General features: G+C 44.0%; 1 protein-coding gene across 11 annotated transcripts in view; it reads right to left on the reverse strand.

The window, feature by feature from the left end:
- Positions 1-19676, reverse strand: part of LOC308053646 (uncharacterized protein) — a gene marked incomplete at its 5' end in the record, with an annotated part of 168661 nt that overhangs the window by 10512 nt on the left and 138473 nt on the right. For 10 of the 11 annotated variants that reach the window (XR_013923704.1, XR_013923705.1, XR_013923706.1 and 7 more), the window contains one exon: positions 819-19204. Coding sequence is in view for 2 of the 11 variants with exons in the window: in XM_080365167.1 (XP_080221293.1) it covers positions 18778-19204 (427 nt within the window). Of the gene's footprint in view, positions 1-818; positions 19205-19676 lie in introns of those variants that run through there. The other variant, XM_080365168.1, reaches the window with a different exon arrangement.

A 19676-nucleotide genomic window follows, 5' to 3' on the forward strand; every position in this document is an offset into this window, starting at 1 on the left:
CAGCCACTGAGGATATATTTTAAACCGCCTGTCCGCAAGAAAACTTTAATAATGCAGCCTTGCTCTAATGTCTTGTGAGAGGAGAGGCAATTTTACTTCTTCTATTAACCCAACGTGATTACAATGGCTTATTTCATGGAATATTAAGTTCAAATTCTGCTCCCTGGGAGGACAATAAAAAAAAAAGAGTGTGCTTATGACATTGCCCGAAATAGCCACAAGGACCGCAACTCCTTGGTGCTTTTAACGCATCCAAGCAGTAATCCACCTTAATTTGCTAATGGTTAAGTAAATTAGCAACAAAATAATACAATACAAAAAGGTATCAACACAGGAGTAAAATGCTTTCCTCTAAAAAATATTAAAATAACAAAATTGTTTTCATAAGGATCCGTGGTGGCCTTTCAGCCCTCTCCCTCCCCACTCACCCCCCACCCCCACCAATTCAGGGGAAAAATAAACTCCTTGTGTCGGACAGGCTTTCGCCATGAGGCAATCATAAGCAAAGCGGTTTGTGCTGAGACCACAGCTGGGACGGCTTTGTGCAAATGGAACCGTTAATAACTGCCTGGGAGCGACAAACACTTTCAAAACTACCTGAACTATCCCTGTATGGACAGCAGCAAAATGGTTTCCCGTAAGAGGCGGGTGCTCAGCTGCAGGGCACGGCGCTGCTGGCACCCAGCGCCTCTGGCCAGACCAGACCATGGGCCTGGTTGTGCCGAACAGCATCCCTGCGCCACGCGGCATCCCTGCGCCACGCGGCATCCCTGCGCCACGCGGCATCCCTGCGCCACGCGGCATCCCTGCGCCACGCGGCATCCCTGTGCCACGCGGCATCCCTGCGCCACGCGGCCTGCCAATGCAGTAGCATCCCTGCTGTGCCAGGGGACCCAGCACCTCTGCCTATCCCTAACTCTGTTCGGAGGGAATTCTGAAAGCATTGGGTTTAATCACCATTTGCAAGCAAATCCAGTGACATGAAGTCAGGTGGGGCATGTCCGCGGGGAACCCCTGTAAACCCAGGGCTGGGGGACAAACAGGCGGCCCAGGCAGCTGCTCTGCCAGGGGCTCCCCTCCTCCAGCCGCCCCGGGGAGGACCGGGCGCGATGCTCACCCCCAGATCTGGCAGGCAGGAACCTGCCCTCCTCTTTAACGCACATACAGGCCCGATCCTGCTCTTAAAAATTAGAATCGGTTTGCCAGCCTTGGCAATTTCAGTCTTGAGTATAAAAATTAAAGCCAGTGAAGAAGGCTGCCCAGCCACCTGCTCTGCCCACGGGGTCCTGGGCAGCGACACGTTAACCACATCTCAACCCCTCTGCGCTCAGCGCCGGGCACTGCAACCAAACCTCCCATCCTGGGCGAAAGGGGGAAACGTCCTCGGGGGCAAACAGCCGCTGGGCACCCAAAACCCCGCAGGAAGCACAGGCAGAAACAAGATGTTTTGCTTTCAAAGTGATGTAGGATGCAGAGGAAACCTCCATTACCCATCCCTCCTTTCTGGCACTGCCTTCCTCTAACTTTTTTCTTTTTTTTTTTTCCCCCCAAAGTGAAAAGGAAATAATTTTTTCATTTTAAAAAAATTAATATATGCAAACAGTTGGTGAAATTATAAATAGCCACCATTAATTTCTTCTACCTATTTCAACAATTCCAAAGCAGAAAGGCGAACTTAAATAAATACATTTAAAATCGCCTGCTGTGTAATAGTAAAGAGACTCCATAAAACTAGAACAATATTTATTTCTTCTTTTCGCAACAGCTCCCTGTTTTATTAGGCCCGTGTTCCACAGCGATCTGATAAGAAGGAGCGAGGCTAAATGGCAAATGGCAAACATCCCAAATCGCAACCTGATGTATTTCCACAGCCCTGACCTTCAGATAAAAATCGTGCAGAAATCTGCAAACCCACCAAATATGCAGCACCACATGCTTCAAGCGTTTTCAGACACAACAGTCGGGGGCAAAAAGGGGGGGGGGGGGGGGGGGGGGGAAGGAAAGAAATAAGGGCGTTGCTATTTAAAGCCTTTAGCCTTCCCCTCCCTTAGAATTTAAGGATTATGCTCCTATACGGCATGTATGAGGGCACATATAGACAGACACCATCAAACCTAAAGGTTTCTCACATCCACAGAAGGTACTGTGGGCTTATAGCTGCCTATTTGTGAATATCAGGGAAATACATTATATATAAAGAATATATCCCACTGCTATATTATATGTATATTTAGAAAAATACTTCAAACAGCAAAAAAATTTGCACTGTGAAATTAGCTAAAATTATGACAACTGTAAGAAAAAAATTATACGGGCAAAATTTGGGTCTGGTGGAAGAATTCTTTGATGTCTGGATTCCAATTTAACCCCGACTGAGTTCTAAGAATCAAATGAACAAAGTATATCATACACCCCAAGTCTGCTTGTCAGTGCTAGTCATCATTTTTATTTTATTCTTTCCAGCCACATGTATTTACAAGACCCTGTTCTGACATTTCCTCCCTCCTCACTGGATACGGCTAGTTGCCAAACACATTTGCGACACAGCCCAACTCTGTATTTATTTATTCATTAAAACACATGCATTAGTATCAATAAATATGTATAACAATATTTTCTTCACGTTGCCATATAGATTCCTTCCACGGTTGTGTCTCTAGCTTGGGTGCTGTGTGGTAAACATATAGAAATATGTGCACATCTAGTATTTTTAAAATATTTTTAGTCAAAAGACCGTGTCATAAACATTGCATCTGTACCTATATGAAAATATACTGTGACTGGGGATAGCAGCACATTTACTAAACAAGACTGCAGGTGAATAATAAAGCCCTGCTTAAATACACATTAATATGTTCAGTATTAGTGCAGCAAGGTGCTGACTACCGATGGCATGCAGTAAGGAACATCACCCTTATTTTATACAGGGGCATCGGCATGAAGTCTCCATGAACTGTACATATTACAGGCTGAATAAATACCGTAATCCCTACCATTCATGTGTTTTGCATATAAAAATCACTTTTTCTTCAGGTATGAACCACTTTATCCTATAAACCTGAACCGAGCGTCAGGATTTTTGAAGCAGTTGTAAAGCATTAATATATCTAGGTTGTTTAAAGAATATTTCCAAATAACATGAAATATTTAGTCCACCGCCCCTCTTCCCTGTCCCCCCACCCTCAACACTACCACCACCATAAAAAGATAAGATTTATCATGAAATGTTTGAGGGGTAATCAGCCATTTTTGGCCAATATATTTTAATATTTATATACCTGACATAGCTGAATATAAATGATACATCATGATTTTCCATAGTGCATGGAATTTATACAATTAACTGGGTGATCCAATGGCTTTAGGGCACACAAGGTGCAAACAACGTTACAGTGGTTTGCTGATTATTGTTATAAATCTTATAAACCATAAAGACATTAAGGTGCATTTTGTTTACACCATTTATTTTCAAATACTATATACTACAATATTATTTATCATTAAAAGAGTTACACTTTCCCAGTGTATTTATTTCATGAGCTACATTTATATAACTATTTAAAAAATACAGCTTGCAACATGCATGTCTGAAATGGGCAGTAAAATTTGACTATTTTCAAGTTATTTCTAAAGATTGTTTTTTTCAGTCTAAAACCGAGAAAACATCTAAACATTACCTATACCTGAAATGTCTAATTTAAAAAAAAACAGTTAGACTAAAATCCATTTTGTTTAGCTACATCCTGCACCCCTATAACCATACGTGTGTGCTTTTATAGGAAAACGCATCCATCCCTCCATCTCCCCTCAGCAGTGCAGGAGGTGCAGCCTGCTCCCCCGCAGCATGCTGTTTTGACACCATTTCCTAGCCACATTTTAAAAATCCAAACCACGTAATTCAAAAAGCTTAATCTACAATTTCAGAGAGAAAAACATTTACAAATATGCAGCCCTGGATTTCACAATATGAATACGTATTTTTCCTTGGAAGAGCTACTCCCTCTGCCTCTCTATTCCTATTACATATAGATGCAGGAGTACCGAGTATATATATATTTACAAGTAACAACTCCCCCAAAATGTTCCCAAATGGTTATAATAACCTAGTATTGTTTCAATTATTTTCATTTGGGGTTGCATGGTTTTTGAAACGCCATAGTCCCAGTATGTGAAATTTGAACCACAAACGGTCCAGAGCGAGCCCTGGCAGCGGTGGGGTTGTCCACCCGTTAGCAAAAGGGACCCGCGCGCTGCAGCTGCTTATCAAATCAGTTTTATGTTTCTGAAATGAGTTCCTGCTGCTGAGCCTGAATTCATAGACAGTCGGGGGGGTGGGGTGGGGGGGGTGGGGGGGTGGATAGATGTATATAGCCCAAAACAAAACCTCTGAAAACACATCGAGGGTACTGTCTCTTTGTGCACGTACAGAGACAGATGGGTGTATTTGTTTTATACCTATGGAAACACAACATGCCCATTACATGTATGTGTGTATTGTATAGGAAACCCCTGCAAAAAAACCCCTTTATAAAGCCATCCGTTCTTGCTGTAGTTTTGTTTGCTCTACCAGGAGTCAACGAGTACTTTCTTTTTTTGTTGTCCTTTTTTCAGCACTGGTAATCAGGTTCCTTTCTGGTATTTTCCCTTTCCAGAGGTACGCGTATCGCTTGCTAAATGCGATCCCATTTTTTCTTAAATTTACATTTTTTTCTTCAGCTAAATCAACTGGACAAATAAAAAAAAAAAAAGAAAGCACAATTTTGCTCTTTACTGTCCTTTTCCAACATGAATGTAACACCAGCCCAGTGAGTTACCCAGAATTTGCTTTTCTCTTTCATACTTGCTGGCCTGCTGAATCGTTTCTTTTTAATATACATAAAATATAGAAGTAGGGAACAAAAATGTGGAAATGTACAGAACTGTCTGTTGACTCCAGGCATCGGAAGCGTTTTGTTTGTGGCAAATTCAAAGGTGCTAAAATCTCATCAGTGAGTGGGAAACAGTGCTAAATACAAGCTCTGCTAACTTTATTTTTAATGATGACTTTAAAAAACGGGGATCAGCAAGGTGAATGTAAAAACTGTTAATCTTAAATTTCTACAAACCCAAGTGTCAGGGCAAGCATGTATGGTGCATCAAGCATAACAAGATGAAAACGAGGAGGTGTGGGTGAGGAGGGGGTCCGAGACACTTGCTTTTCTTGAATCCCTCTGAATACATTTCACAATTCATCAGTTTTTGTCTTTCCTGCCACGAGTGAGGACAATCAGACCAGACACCCATTAGATTTTTCATGCAATTTTTTTTTTTCTTGTTCATGACATGTTGGCAGGGAGGATGGCAATTCTGAAATCTTACCAAATGAGAAAAATGTCAGAAACTGAACTGACAGCTAGTGGTTACTATGGTGATAGGTGATATTGAAAAAAAAAATAAAATAAGACTCAGTTAATTCAAAAGGAATCAAGTTCAGTATTTTTAAACCAGTTGATATAGATGAAAACTTAATCCCGATACTGGGATGTTATCTTATGTTAGCTGAGAGCCAAAGAAACCATTTGCTTGATTAGATAATTAACTAGATATGACCAAATATACAATGAAAATTACAGTTAAACCAAAAATTTAAATATATATGTTTATTTTTAAAAAAAAAAAAGTCATGTTACAAAACAGCAGGTTAGGAAAAATATTCTGCCTCTGCAAGTAATCCAGAATTTTCCTCTCCGTAATCACAATCACCTAGACGGGTCCAGTTTTCTACCATCAGTTTTGAGGGAGAAAGAGTAGTTTCAGCCAGTGACAAAGACAAATCAGCTGGAAGGTAGGGAAAGCTGCTGACTGATGACTTCAATAGAAAGAAGGCTGCGCATGCAAGTTCTGCAGGAACCTGAGTATCTCCATATTTGTGTTTATGTATTTTATGGGCTTTTTAAAAATTCCCAAGGGAGCTATTTATGGGGCCAAAATAACGCGAGATCTGGTGTTCTCATGGTATTTCCATCTAGGAATTGAAATACTAAAATACCATGAGAACATCAGATCTCATGTTATTTCGGCTGCATTAATGGTTCCCTTAGGTATTAGCAGAGCCCGTGAAAAACAAACACAAATATTTGAGGCAGAAATACAAATGCTGGAGTATCCACCACCCCCCAGCACACCACACACACAAAACCCGCCTCTCTCTTTTCTGATCTCCCATCTTCAAGAATTGTGTGACTATACACATTTTAAATTAATATTATATTCAAATTAATCTGGCAACCACCTCTATCCTTCCGGTAGAAATTTAAGTTTGTTTCCTCCCTTGAGGAAGAATATACCAATATAAGCGCGTGTGAGGTTTCCGCGGGGGGTACTGCTGCGGTAAATAACTTTCAAACGCAAAAATCTCGAGAATAACTTGAATTTCGCCCGCGCTCCGCGGGCGGTTGGGGCCGGGCGCGCTCGGCCCGCGCAGCCCCTCACACCGGGGCCGCGCTGCCAGGCCGCCGCCAGGCCGCTGCCGCCTTCCCGCCGCCGCCTTCCCACGGCCGCCGGCGAGGCGGCGCGGGCCCGGCGCGGCACAGGCGACATTGCCACCTGCCGGGGGAGGCGGGCAGGCCAGGCCGCGGCCCCCCGAGGCCTGCGGGCCTCCCGGGAAAAGCCGCTCCCGCGCTCCGCACCCAGCCCAGAGAAAACCAGCCACCAGCCCGGCAACGCCAGCTCCGCTCGCCGCCGCCGGCTCCCGCCCGCGCTCCCTGGGGCCTGCGGCCGGGCGGAGGGGCTGCAGCCACAGGGGCGGCCGCCGCGGTGCCCCCCGGGCCCAGCCGTGCCCCCGGAGGGCTGCGGGAGGAGTTCCCACCTAAGGCTGGTGAAACCTGGCGGCCCGCGGGCTCCCCAAGCCGCCGGTGCCGGCTGTGCCAGGCGCTACGGGCCTGTCCCGCCGCCCGGGCAGCCGGAGGCCGGCCCTGCCCTCAGCACGCTGCCTGCCGCCCGCAGGCCCACGGCAGGCCAGGAACAAGGGGGAACCCCGTCTAGCGCTGTTTCACAGGTGGGGAAGCAGTTTCTCCCAAATCCAGGACTCACCCAGTGCAGCCTATCCCTCACATTTCCCGGCCGCAGGCGTTAGGACGGCAGGACAAGGAGCTGAGAGCCCCAGCTAAGGCAGCCCTGTCCGCTCTCTGCCCCAGGAACGGCAACCACCGGCACCTGCGGCCCCGCCGGCCTCGCCCTCCCATCTCCCCCAGCTGGGGCTGCAGGTGGGCCCGTGGGGCTGCAGGTGGGCTCACAGGGCTAGAGGTGGGCCCGTGGGGCCGCAGGTGGGCTCGCTGGACTGTTCCATACACGTCCGCAGTGCTGATGGTCCCTTGTTACTGGCAGAGCCCAGCAGACTGTGGCAGGGGGAAAGCAGCAAGCTGGAGATGGAACAGAAACTGGCTTCTGCTCTAATCACCTTGCAGTGTTCTGTATGTTATCCCAGAGTTGGGACGTGGCCCCCATCCCACCCAGTGCATCCTGTACTCACTGACTATGTTTCTTGTGCAGCAAACCTGCTTTCTCCCCCAAAACACACCAAAAGTTACAGAAAAGTGGTGGCCTATAAATGAGAATCGCTTCTGAAATAGTTTCAACCTAGATCCACAATGCCAGACTTTCACTGCGCCTTACAGGGATTGGAGACATTGCCTGCTTATTCCCATCCCAAACATGGGGACAGAAAATTTGGGAATCCTCACTGACGTGAATGAGCCCAGCTCTCCTGTGACGGCCACGTGACCATGCAGCAGAAGCCAAATGCTTTAAGGCCAGGCAATACTGTGGATACATTTCTGTCCCTATAGGTAAGTTCATTAGAGTCAGGATTTTAATAGGTTTTTCTGTGCAAATAGGACTGCTATCAGGATACATTTTCATCCTGGGTCTTTGTAGACAAAACATCTTCTCTAATACCACCAATGACTCCTATGTTTGATTGCATGTATTACTGCATTAAATTGCTTTGGGGAAAACATCAAAACAAGTTCCTTATACACTTGCATTACAAAACTCTGGTCTAAAGAACAAAATTACACTAAAAGTAAAAACCTGCCATTTTAAAATAAGTGCAATGGCAGAAAAAGGGTCTGGGTAAATAAGGGAGCAATAAAGTAAATAAACCAAACCCAAAAGGTAAAACAAACCTCATTTCAAGATAAAAAACAGTATGAATAACCGTTTTGCACTGTTTAAACTTATAATTATAAATTATATTTTCATTACACTTGAAAAATAGAGACTGTTTAAAATTGAAGCCTATAGAAAAAGTATTGCACCCCTGTAAAACTACTTAAAAATCTGTATTATGCATAACTTAGAATATGGCAAATTCAGTGAAATCCTGAATACTAGCAAAGAGGTTTGTCCTCCAACCACCACACCAGGCAATCTGTAAAATGGCCACATGTAAATACACACTTTTGAATCTATTTTTATATATATTACAAATAAATATATAATTTAATCTATTTTTATATGTATTACAATAAAAGTCAAAAGTGCCTTTTTTTTTCATGTAGTCTACAGCCTCCTTTTTACTGGACAGAGATTGTAGTAGATAGCTAATGTTAACTAATAATAAAATTTAGACAATTAAGAATAACACTTTATTCTTGTCCCCTTTTTCCTTCTAAAAAATTCTACAATTAATTAAATTGTGTTAAAATTTCCGCTGGTATATGGCGTTATTGTTTCTTCCTTAGTATTTTTGATTGAAAGCCAGGCGGTGCCTTTTTGATAGAGTACAAAATGCAGCTTAGAATTCTGGGGAAACTGAAGTCACCACAATCTGTTATTTTTATGTGTACAGATATATATGTATGTACATCTGCATGTAAGCACTGTAATGCAAACCACTAGTGATGTCTGGGCGCTGCTCAAGCAAACAGAAAGCCATCCTGCCCCAAAGAGCTGACACAGTGACTTAATCTGAGAGAAAGCGAAAGGTCAGAGGAAAAGTGGGAGATAATAGGGAAAGAATAAAAACATTATTAGAAACACGTAATCGCATAAACTAACTGCACGCGTAAAGTAATGGCTTCAGATTGTTTTCATATATGCTTGAAGCAAACAAAAATGCAAACCTCAACTGACCCATCACTGCCTTTCTGACACCTCAGCCCTGGTACCACCCCCCAGTATGTAATTCAGGTACCTTTATTTCATGACACACACACACACCCTTAAAATGAATACAGGGTTTTTTCTGTAATTGAGCTGGACCACACATATTCACCCATTCAGAATAAATCTGTATGAACTAGCTCCAGCATTTCTAAAGTCACACTGCTTGTGGGGTCGGCTGATATCTCAAAGAAACAAGAAACTATTTTCACATCTCATTCCCATTATGGATGAGCTGTGGAGCAGGGGAACACTCTGGAAACTGTTCAGTTTGTCACACGGACATGGAAATTCTCTGATACTTCCACATTAGCCTTTCAAAGCTGAGCTGTTTTGCCAGTCTACTTGTATACATTAGGACCATGATGGTCACAGAAGGTGTTTTGGTGTGTTTTTTTTAATGGAAAAAAGCATATGTAAATAATCCCTAATGATCAGGTCAATGGTCTTAGGGTTAAAGCAGGGCTCTCATTGCTTTTTCATAACCGTCTGCTTTGTAATTCTGCACTGGCATTTCAAACACAGAAACCGAGAAGTTTACAGAAGCCCGGGAGCCCAGTGGTACTCAGTGCCCATCCTCACCAGTGCTGAGCTGGTGGCCGGCGAGGACTCTCAATCAAGATCTCTCTGGTTCCCTCTTTTATCTACAGGTTTCGTTAAACAATCTGTCCTGAAATGCCACACTTTGGGGTCCAGTTCTTGTTTATCCCATTTCAGCCCAGCTGAGTTCATGAAATGAATCCCGATTTACAGCGGCAAGTGAGCAAAATTAACAGTTGAACTGAAAAAGTGGTTTTTTACCAACCCCTCCAGTGCCCAAGTCTATCAGCTCTTCAGTCTATCAGGTTTGCTTTTTTCATTTTTTTCAGGCACGTTCTACTTCCCATTTCTGCTCAAAATTCAGTTTTCGGGGACTCCTGCCTGAGGAGCAAGGCTCGGCTGCAGTCACGGCGACCAGTGTGTCCCAGATTTTGGCAGAGGCCAACACGCAGATGCCCTTCCCAGGAAGGAACACCAATGGGGAGAGGATCTCGCTGCCAAGGTCGCTGAGCAGGATTAGCAAGGTTTGATTTATAACGACTTAAAAAATGCAAAGCACAGTTCTTTATCTGTTTTCATGCCGTTTGGTTCCCATAGTCATTGCAAATTAATTTAAGTTATTAGTGCTGCCAAAGTTAGCTATGCTCAAAAACCCGCACTGACTCGGTTCCGAAGGGATTCATTACGTAAGGGGTATGTTAGCAATGGCATCAAGGAAAAACAATGGCATTATTTTTGCTGTCAAAGATGCTTTGAAAAGTTGTTTAAACAAACTAAAGTAAAACACCTAACTATGAAAGTTATACAGAAACACGATCACTAAACTTTACATTTAGGAAGAATTAAGCTTTTAAAGAGTTTTTTCCACTGAAAAAAAGTCTTTAATGGTAGTTATCCAGGTGGCCCCTGGATTTATTGTTGGATTTCGCTCTGACTGCTATGGAGTTCCCAAGGGGACTATTAAGTCAATAATTTCTAAGGCAACATTTTATTCCAGGTAACTGAAATTCCTTAGAAGATGAGAGCTTCAGCTTGGAGATTCTCGTATCCCATTTGAAATCACTCATACTGACTACAGAAGAACTTTTAAAATAAATTATTGTATAGCCTTCTGCTTTCAGCTATATATATAATCTATCTATATATATTTATAAACATTCTTTATATGACAATTCAGAACTTAATTCCCCCTGAAGCTATTAAAACTATATATTTAATTACATTCATAAAGGTGTAGCCTGGGATACAGTCAAAACCTACCACTAATTCAGTGTGTATTATATATTAACACACTTTGCAATTCTGAAAAATTAGTAATATTGGTCATACGCTGTTTTCATTCTGCACGTGGAACTCCCCCCAGAGCCAGTCAACAGCCTTTATTTATAAAGTCTGGGGTTTTATGAAGAAGTCTATAATGGCTGTTTTTGGTCAAGCCTAAAAGGAAAAGACAAGACACAAAGGTCTTCTAGTTTCCACTGTACAAAGCGTATATGGTTGGTAGGAAAAGTAGAGTAGGACTTCTATTTAGACAAAACAAATTTCAGCTTAAAACGATAAATTAATCAAAGAACTTACACTCTCAGATCCTAAATTATATTAAGTCACTGATTCTATGAAGCCAGAAAAAGGTCATTGCACGATACTTATAAACTATAGTAAATAACTAAAATTTATGCAGTAGGATGATTTTAATCATTAGTATTCTTAAAACCTTGAAAATAGATATAACTTGTAACAAATCAGAAAATTTAAATGGAAAATATAATTATCCCTTTTAAGATCTATTATGTTTAATATCCATTGGCCATATTTGTTCCACAGGTCACGTATAAAAATAAATTTACTATATTCCTTGCATTTGATTAACAGAAAGAGGCTAATGATACATGTCCAAATTCCCAGAACGGTTGTCTCTGTGCTAGTATCTATATGGGCTTTCTTGCATAAACTGAAAACCATCTGTCATAAATATATAATCGCTTTTAAATCCACCACACCCATTCCTCCTGCTCCCCCAAAAAGATACATGTCATGTACAGTCTGCTCCTGAAATATTCCTTGCAAGTTGCTAAGTGGATATAAAAGAACACAGACCTAGAATAATCTGCAAATAACTGTAACATAAGCCCTGAAAAATGCTTTTGGATCTGGCGACAGGCAGGAGAAACATGTCCATCGCCCGAGCCAACGCCAACACCGAATCTGGGCAAACCATGCGGGAGGACAGTGTTTGTCACTGGTTTATTTTGTAAATGTGAAAGATTATTACAAATCTTATTTAAATCAAGCTTCCTTTTGAGTATTTTCTTATAATTGAACAAGTGTTGAGCTGCACCAGGCTGTCACAGCTGTTACAGTACATGAACCACACTTACAGTAACAGCTTTCGTTCCACATTTTTGTGGAGTAGTTTCCATAGCACTGTGATCAGGGTTTGCATATTTTTATACCACTTGCATATTGAAAATAAACTCTGATGTTTAGATTGCTTTCTCCAAGTGCATCTGGTACTCTAAATTTCCTGAAAAAAAAGCAGGCCACTATGATTTAAGACCAAACAGTCAGGGTGTAACACCTTGTTTTACTTTTTGTAACGTTATTTTTAGCCTTCCGTTCCTTTAAGAGTGTAACTTAATAGTATATGGGATGAGAGAGCTTGGAAATAGGCATTTATCTTAATTGTCATCCCCAAATTAAACATTAGGGCAAACTTTTCCATTCACAACAATATACAGTATAATCAGATATTATGCATGTAATACTATGCTTTGCGTAATTACCTATGCCTCAATTAAATGTTTTGACCAGATAACAAGCAAAGCGCTCAGGAGTTTGAATGGAACAGTAGTTCCAGTGCCAGCCACCTGCTTCCCAAAAGCCAGCCTGGGCGGCCGCGGCGCTGTCTGGGGAGGTGACCCCTGCCCAGTCCCACACCGGGCTCCTGGCTTTTGGGCATCCCTGAAGGGTGTAGGGACAACGAGTGCAGCCCAGGCACCAGCCCGGCAGAGCACAGGCCCTGCTGCAAAGTTTATTCTTGATAAAAGAGTCACTATTCAATTAGAAAACTAAAGACAACTTTGTAAATTTCTGATTTTAAAAGTCCAATTAGTGTGAACTCCTCTTTCAAAAGCAAAGTCAGGACGGGGGGGAGCTTTGCCTTGCTGCCCTCCCCTCCGAGCTGGATCTGAATTGCCTGCAAGGGTTTATTGTGCAAAACCACCAAACGCACGCCGCTGGACCCCACTGCCCCACAGCCCCACTTCTCCCTACTAAACATCTTCCGAATTACCAGATTGAAAATTAGCAAAATACAGCACTGCTTTTCACTTTAAATTTTAATAAGAAACAGAGACATCTCTCTCTTTCTTCTGCTGTTCCTCCCTCTCCTCTAAGAACAGAAGGCTGCTGGTGAAAGGAATGAAAATCTGGAAAGAATTTGGGGTGGACTGGCCAACCCCCTTTCATTTCCTTCAGATGTTTACAATCTAGCACCTTTCTGAAGACAAAGATGGAAAAAAAGCTGTTTTTTCTTTTGACTGAAGGGTGAGACAGGGGGGTATTAAAACTGATCAATGTAATTTTTTTCACAGAAGTATTTGCACATCTGTGAAATAATGTAATTTATGAAAAAAATCTTTTTATATGACATTCATGATTATAGCCTGATCTGGAGAATTATTCAAATATAAAATTAAATACTCAAAAACTAGCTGTGCTGTGGATGACTGAGCTTTTACCAGCTGTGCATCACACTTCTATAATTCTATTAAAAGTATATAAGTGAGGCTTTCCAAGTATGTCTGAATCTCTTTTAAAAGGAATGTTATGTTTCTAAATGCCTCTGTGATCAGTTGGTTTTTGTTTTTTCTTGATTATCATCCCAGTTGTTGGATATTTTTTATCTGACTGTACCGGGGGGGGGGGGGGAAGAGAAAAAAAAAAAGAAAGAGGAATGCATACCCCTGGAAAGCGCTCTATAAATTATATTGTATTTTATTATCACAGGGCCTAAGGAAGAATTGGCTCTTAAGAAAGGTTAAAAACCTTTAAAGTGAATTCTTCTGTTTGGTTAAAAGTACTTTTGATTTAATATGATCCATCTGCAATCTGTACCTGGCCTAACTCCCCCAAGGCAGGCAGCGCTCTGAGGAACAGGGCAATGCCCGAGGGACCAGGGCACAGGGCAGCCTTTTCTGCCCACACAGAACAAGTTTGGGTCGCCTGCCTGCAACGCTGCCTCTGTGCTAACTTCCCTCCCAGCAAGAAATCACACTTAACTCTCTACTCGGGCAGCAATTCCCAGATTTTTAAACAACGAATCCAGCAGAAGATGAGCGGCCGCGTGTGCTCCCAGGTGTTGTTTCCCAGCCCCGGCATCACTCCCTGGAGCTGGACCCGGAGGAGAAGGTGTGCGGCTCTCCTCCCCGGGGTGAAGGCTGCCTGCTCGACTCAGCTGGAGTGGGCAGGGCTGTGCTGCCAGACCGGCTCCTTCTCGCAGGCACGGCCTCCGCGGAAAAGTTCAATCCTATTTTCTAAGCTTAAATATAACGCTTGGTATGGATCCTCCACAGCCTTATTATCTACAGGTTACAGATAGTATAATCTTGAAATTAGGCATTCCTTCCCATGCCACAAGCCAGTATTTTGACTAAAAGGGAAAATACAATCCTAAAACCCACCTAAATGCCACAGTATAAACTAGCCATTAAAAGAAGAGCACCAACAAAAGGCCACATTAGTAAAAGACAGGGGCTGCAGTTACAGTTTAGCAAAGAGAGAGGCAAAATAAGGGATAAGCTATTGTTTCTGCTGCCTAAGACAGACGGACTTTAATAACACTTAACAGAATGATGCACATTAACGATCTCAGAAAGCACTTCTTATGCCTCATCCATCATGCGGAGGAGAAAATGAAGCCTTCGACAGCATTAGGAATTATTCTAGATCTTGTCAGTAATTCGCAGCTTCTCGGTAGTATCGTAACACAAATTTGTGTGTATGAGACACTGACCATTAATCTAAGGGGGTTTTTTCCCTCGCTGCAGCGTGCTGAGAATGTATCAATTGTTTCATGGAGAAATTTCACAGATGAAACCTTACTAAATAAAACAGGGGAGAGGAAAGAGATATAGACAGAAACATAAACAACTGGAACTTGGAGACAAATCATTATCTTTAAAACAAAAACCACAATAAAATCTCCATATGTGTGTTTTCTGAATGGGCAACAACAAGGCTTCTTCACTGGAAATAGTCAGAATATGCCGTGATTATAAAGTTACGTTCATACACACAAAGATACTTATATTCAATTTTCTGGGAGGCTTCCCCCACCCCCTTTTTTTTAAATTCTGGATTACAGAGGAAAAATCCTCATTTCTCCTCCCAAAACAGTCCTGTATTTTTACAAATAGTAGCAAAACAAATTTCAATGCAAAATGCCACATGACTAAATAAACAATAGCTTTTGGCAACCACTTCCTTAAGTCGCAATCTGCTGTTAATCGCATGATAGCTATTTCCAGTGGAATCTGTACTACAAAGGAGAAGGACCATAAATATTTGTACAGCAAACTCCTCAGAAAAAAGCCTCTCTGAGTACCCTCCAAATTCATTTCTATACATGCAATGCAAAGATGAAAGCTAATGAGTTATATGAAGTTTATGATAAATTAAAAGTGTTCTGCTTCTAGCCCCGTCCGCCAGCAGATGCGTGTTTATACAGATATGATCGACTGCTCCACAACAAAACACTTGTCAGACAGAATGAGGCGAATTCGCCTGTGGATGTGGAGGAGCTGAATTGTCTCAGGGACAAAAAAAACCCCCAAAAAACAACAAAAAAAAACCCGATTTGATCAAATACTAATCAGGCAGCAATAATCAGCCTTGCAGTATCCTAAAACATACACTATTTTATCTCAATTGAAATAATGACATATATCCAAAAAGTCCTCAAAGAAACTTGGCTTTAGATAATATATTGTGATTGCAGCAGATATGCAGGATTAAAATCAGTCTTGATCTTCAAACAGAATAAGAATGTATAGTTCTGATTACTGCACACATATTTGTATATAAAAGATATGACAAATATTCTAGGTTATGTAGAAACCCACATTTCTTTATTTTGAATCTTTACAGACCAAGTCCTGGGAAAGTGGTTTGACAGTCACAGGTAATAGACGCAAATTACAGATTAAACTCATTAGAAATTATAAACACTCATATAGCCTGTTAAACCCCCTGACAAAACCTGAAAATTAGAAATCCAATAACCAAGCATCAATAGGGTCTTTAACGGCTGGACAGATGTTTAAACTGCACGATGCTCATGTCAGGAGTGAGACGAAACAGTTGATTTCAAGGTTTGCATTAAATAACAAGCACTGATGTCAGATCAGATCATTCATATGAACTGTTTTAATCCATCTTTTGCTATCAATTTACTTTCTCCTACTACAGGATAATTTTGCTGTTTGTTCATTTTGTATAGTATTAAAAAATACAAAATAAGAAAGCATGCAGGTGAGACAGACTGCTTTCCAACAGGCAGCACAGCCACCCTCAGAGCAGGACTGCCGTCCGAGGGGTAGCTACAAAAAGCTGGGGCTACCGTTTCTGAATAAAAATGTAAAACAGCACTTTCCAACAACATGTTGTCTGGAAGCTTTCATTTTTGGCCATGTTTAATTAAATCACAGAGGGAAGTAGTTTGAGAATGGTCACCTCACCAACAGCAACTAAACAAATCCCTAGGAATGGGCATGGGGATAGCAAAAGAAAAATTGTTTGCGCTTCTAATGTTCGGTCTGACCTGGGAAGGATAACAGAAGAATCTGGCATGAATATGTATTTTTATAGGGAGTGCTGCTGGTAAACATACCAAATGAAAGAGGGGATTATTTTAAAATAGTTTCTCCTTAACTCTCAATATGTTTAATATGATGATATGAAAAACCATATATACAGCAGAAACATACTCAGCCGATACAAAATTCTTTACAGAGCAGTAAGAAGGCAGCCAGATTTCAGCAAAAGAAAACAAACAAACACCAGAAATCCTGTAAAGCTCCAGCGTCTCCCCACGAGCCTGCCTGCTCTCCAGCGCCGAGATAAAGACCCAATCTGCTCATCAAACACCTCCGGGCTCGGCCATCTAATAGGAACAAATTGGCAATGACTGCCCAAGCAAGTAACACAGGCCCACTGATTTGTAGATTGATACTGATGCCTAATGATCCCCTTGGGCAGATCAATAGCAACAATCCTCATCCCTGCCTTTCTTCTTTATTGGCACAGAGGAGCGAGGCGCGGCAAAGCCATGCACACAGGCGCACCGAGCTCCAGGTGCGTGGGGACCCCAGTGCAGGTGCTCTGGGGCAACAGCTGGGGCCCAGCGTGCCCGGAGCACCACCGAAACGGCAGCCAAGATGCCACCGTCTTGTCATTTTGTCCTAAGAGGTGCGATGCTGCTCATGCTTTCCCATCACGTCAGTATTGCCAGCGGCTCTGGGCACAGGGTCCTTCAGCACGGGGCCCACGCTGGGTGCAGGAGCTGCACCTGCCTGTGATGTGGGCAGCTGGCGAGCACCTCGGGACTGGCCCGCGTCCATGCCTCCCGTGGGGCAAAGCTCAGACAAGGAGATGAAAAAATAACATTTACAAGTTGGGATTTCTGAGAACTGAAGGCAAGCGTGGTGTTTAGGCGGCAGAGAAATGAGGGAGACAGTGACCCTGGGGCATTGCTTTGGAAACCAGGGCATGCGGGCGGGTGGGCTTATCCCGCGGGCGGCTGTAACAGGGTTACAACTGCACTCCTCCTCCTGATGCTCCTGCCTTTTCCCTCCTCTCGGTTGTCTTGTTGTTTCTTGGTGCACTACAGTATGATCAATCAGGCAATTTGAGCACAGGATTTTTATTCAGTTAACTGCGAGTCACTTTCATCCACTTCCTCCAGCCCCACCCCTCGCAAGAATTAGGGATTTTCTATTTATTTATTAATCTAGTGAATACAGTTATCCCATTAGTATATCCTGTTAAAGTCCCTGGTAATACCAAAGAAAAACTAACAGAGTTGCTTTGCATTTTTTTCCCCCCAGTGAATTAGCGCCAGGGATGTTCTGCAGACTTGCCAGTGGGCATCACCACACTGGGGTGCTGGCAGGTGTCACCAGCAGCGCTACACACCCCCAGCAATGGTCCCCTCTCCCTAAGGTAACCACGTATAAATGTTGAGACTATCAGGTATACCCGAACTACCAGGTAGGCAAACATGGGGAGCAGGGAATTTATCAGAAAGTTTGTGTCTGCTGCATATGAAATATTAATCTTGCCATTAATTTAAAGGGAATGTCACCTGAGACGTGCCCCCCAGGCAGCCCCTCTGTACCGGCACGCAGGGCGCTCCGCCAGCCGCAGCCAGGAGCGGGGCACGAATTTTAAATCCTATTGAGAGTCGCAAGCAGCCGCCCGGGATCTGCTTTGTTCAGCAATCACCGTGGTACTTTTATTCTTTATGGCTGTTTTATTAAAACGTGGATAAAGCGAAAGGCAAAGGACAGAATTAAATTTCATTGACTGTAAATTTCTCGACCCCCCCCCCACACACACACCCCGACACAAGATTTTCCTTTAATAACAAAAGCGCCTTTCCCGTCTTTCCGCCTATCTCGTCGCACGCTCGCAATAAAAACGGGACTGCGTGAAAATCGCTGCAACTCGACCCCTGGATTTCATAAATTAGTGATTTTGCGAGCCCCGCGCGCTGCCTGCCCGGGTTTAAACGCGGGAAGTTCTGCCGGCGCCGGGGGGAGCCGCGCGCCGCCGCCCGCTTTAAAATTTAAATTCCGCACTAATGATAAGTATAATCATCGCAATCATCATCATCATCATCCCCGCGCAATAACAAGATGCATTCTGTTAGCCCCTGACATCAATCAGCCGGGCGGGGAAGAGCCCGGAGCCTCCCCGGCGCACACCCCCCCCGCGGGCCGCCCCCCCGCCCCCCCCGCCCGCGTTAATTCCCGCGTCATTATGTCACCCGGCGCTAATCCCGGCCCTCGCGCCTCCGCCGCTTTCACATGCAAATCAGCGCGCCCGCCCCACGCGCGCGGCCCCACGCGCGCCCGCGCGGCCCCACGCGCGGCGGGGGAGGGGTGGCGGCTGCACGTGTGACGGCGCGGCCCAGCCGGCCATTTGCATATTCACATCAGCGCCGCTGCTCGCGGCGAGGCGGAGGTGGCTCCCGCGCCCACCCACCCACCCACGCACCCACCCACCCACCCACCGCCGCCTCCGGGCTGCGGGCTGCGGGCTGCGGGCTGCGAGTGCGGGCGCGGCGGCCGGGCTCGGGGAGAAGGGGTGGGCGCAGGGTGCCTTACCTCCGCGGCCGGTTCCCGCTCGCCGAGGAGTCCCCCGTGGTTCCGCCAGAATTTTTTGAGAACCATCCTTCAGGGGTTTTAGTTCTCTCTTTCTCTCTCTTCCTCCTCCTCCTCCTCCTCTTTCCGTGTTGTGACTGGGTTTATAAAAAAAATAAAAAAAGAGAACTCCATGTTATGCTAGCAGTCAGGGCATGGTGAAGTCTAGGGCTACAGGGGGAGGGAGGAGAGGAGGGGAGGGTCACAGCTTAATGCCTTACAAAAGGGAACCAAAAGCCTGTATATTTTTTTTTTTAATATCCTACACAAAATGCTGGCGTGCATATACATGCGACATGCGTGCATGCAGGGCAGCGTACGTGGCGCTAATTAGATTTTCGCCAAAAAGTGCCAGGGTTCAGCCTATGACGCAAATAAACGCAACGGCATTCGGAGTTAATGTGCGAACTCCAGCATAACCTGCCCGTGTTCCCCCGCACAGCCCCACCGAGGGCTCGATCGGCTTTATGGCGCACAGCGCTATCTGCGAGCGCACCCGCAACGGTGGAGGACCCAGGTTCAGCCTTAGCCACGCGTTATGGGCTTGGACTACTGCATCGACACCCGAGT

The sequence above is a fragment of the Falco punctatus genome, assembly GCF_963210335.1.
Source record: "Falco punctatus genome assembly, chromosome: 14".
Classification (NCBI taxonomy): Eukaryota; Metazoa; Chordata; class Aves; order Falconiformes; family Falconidae; genus Falco; species Falco punctatus.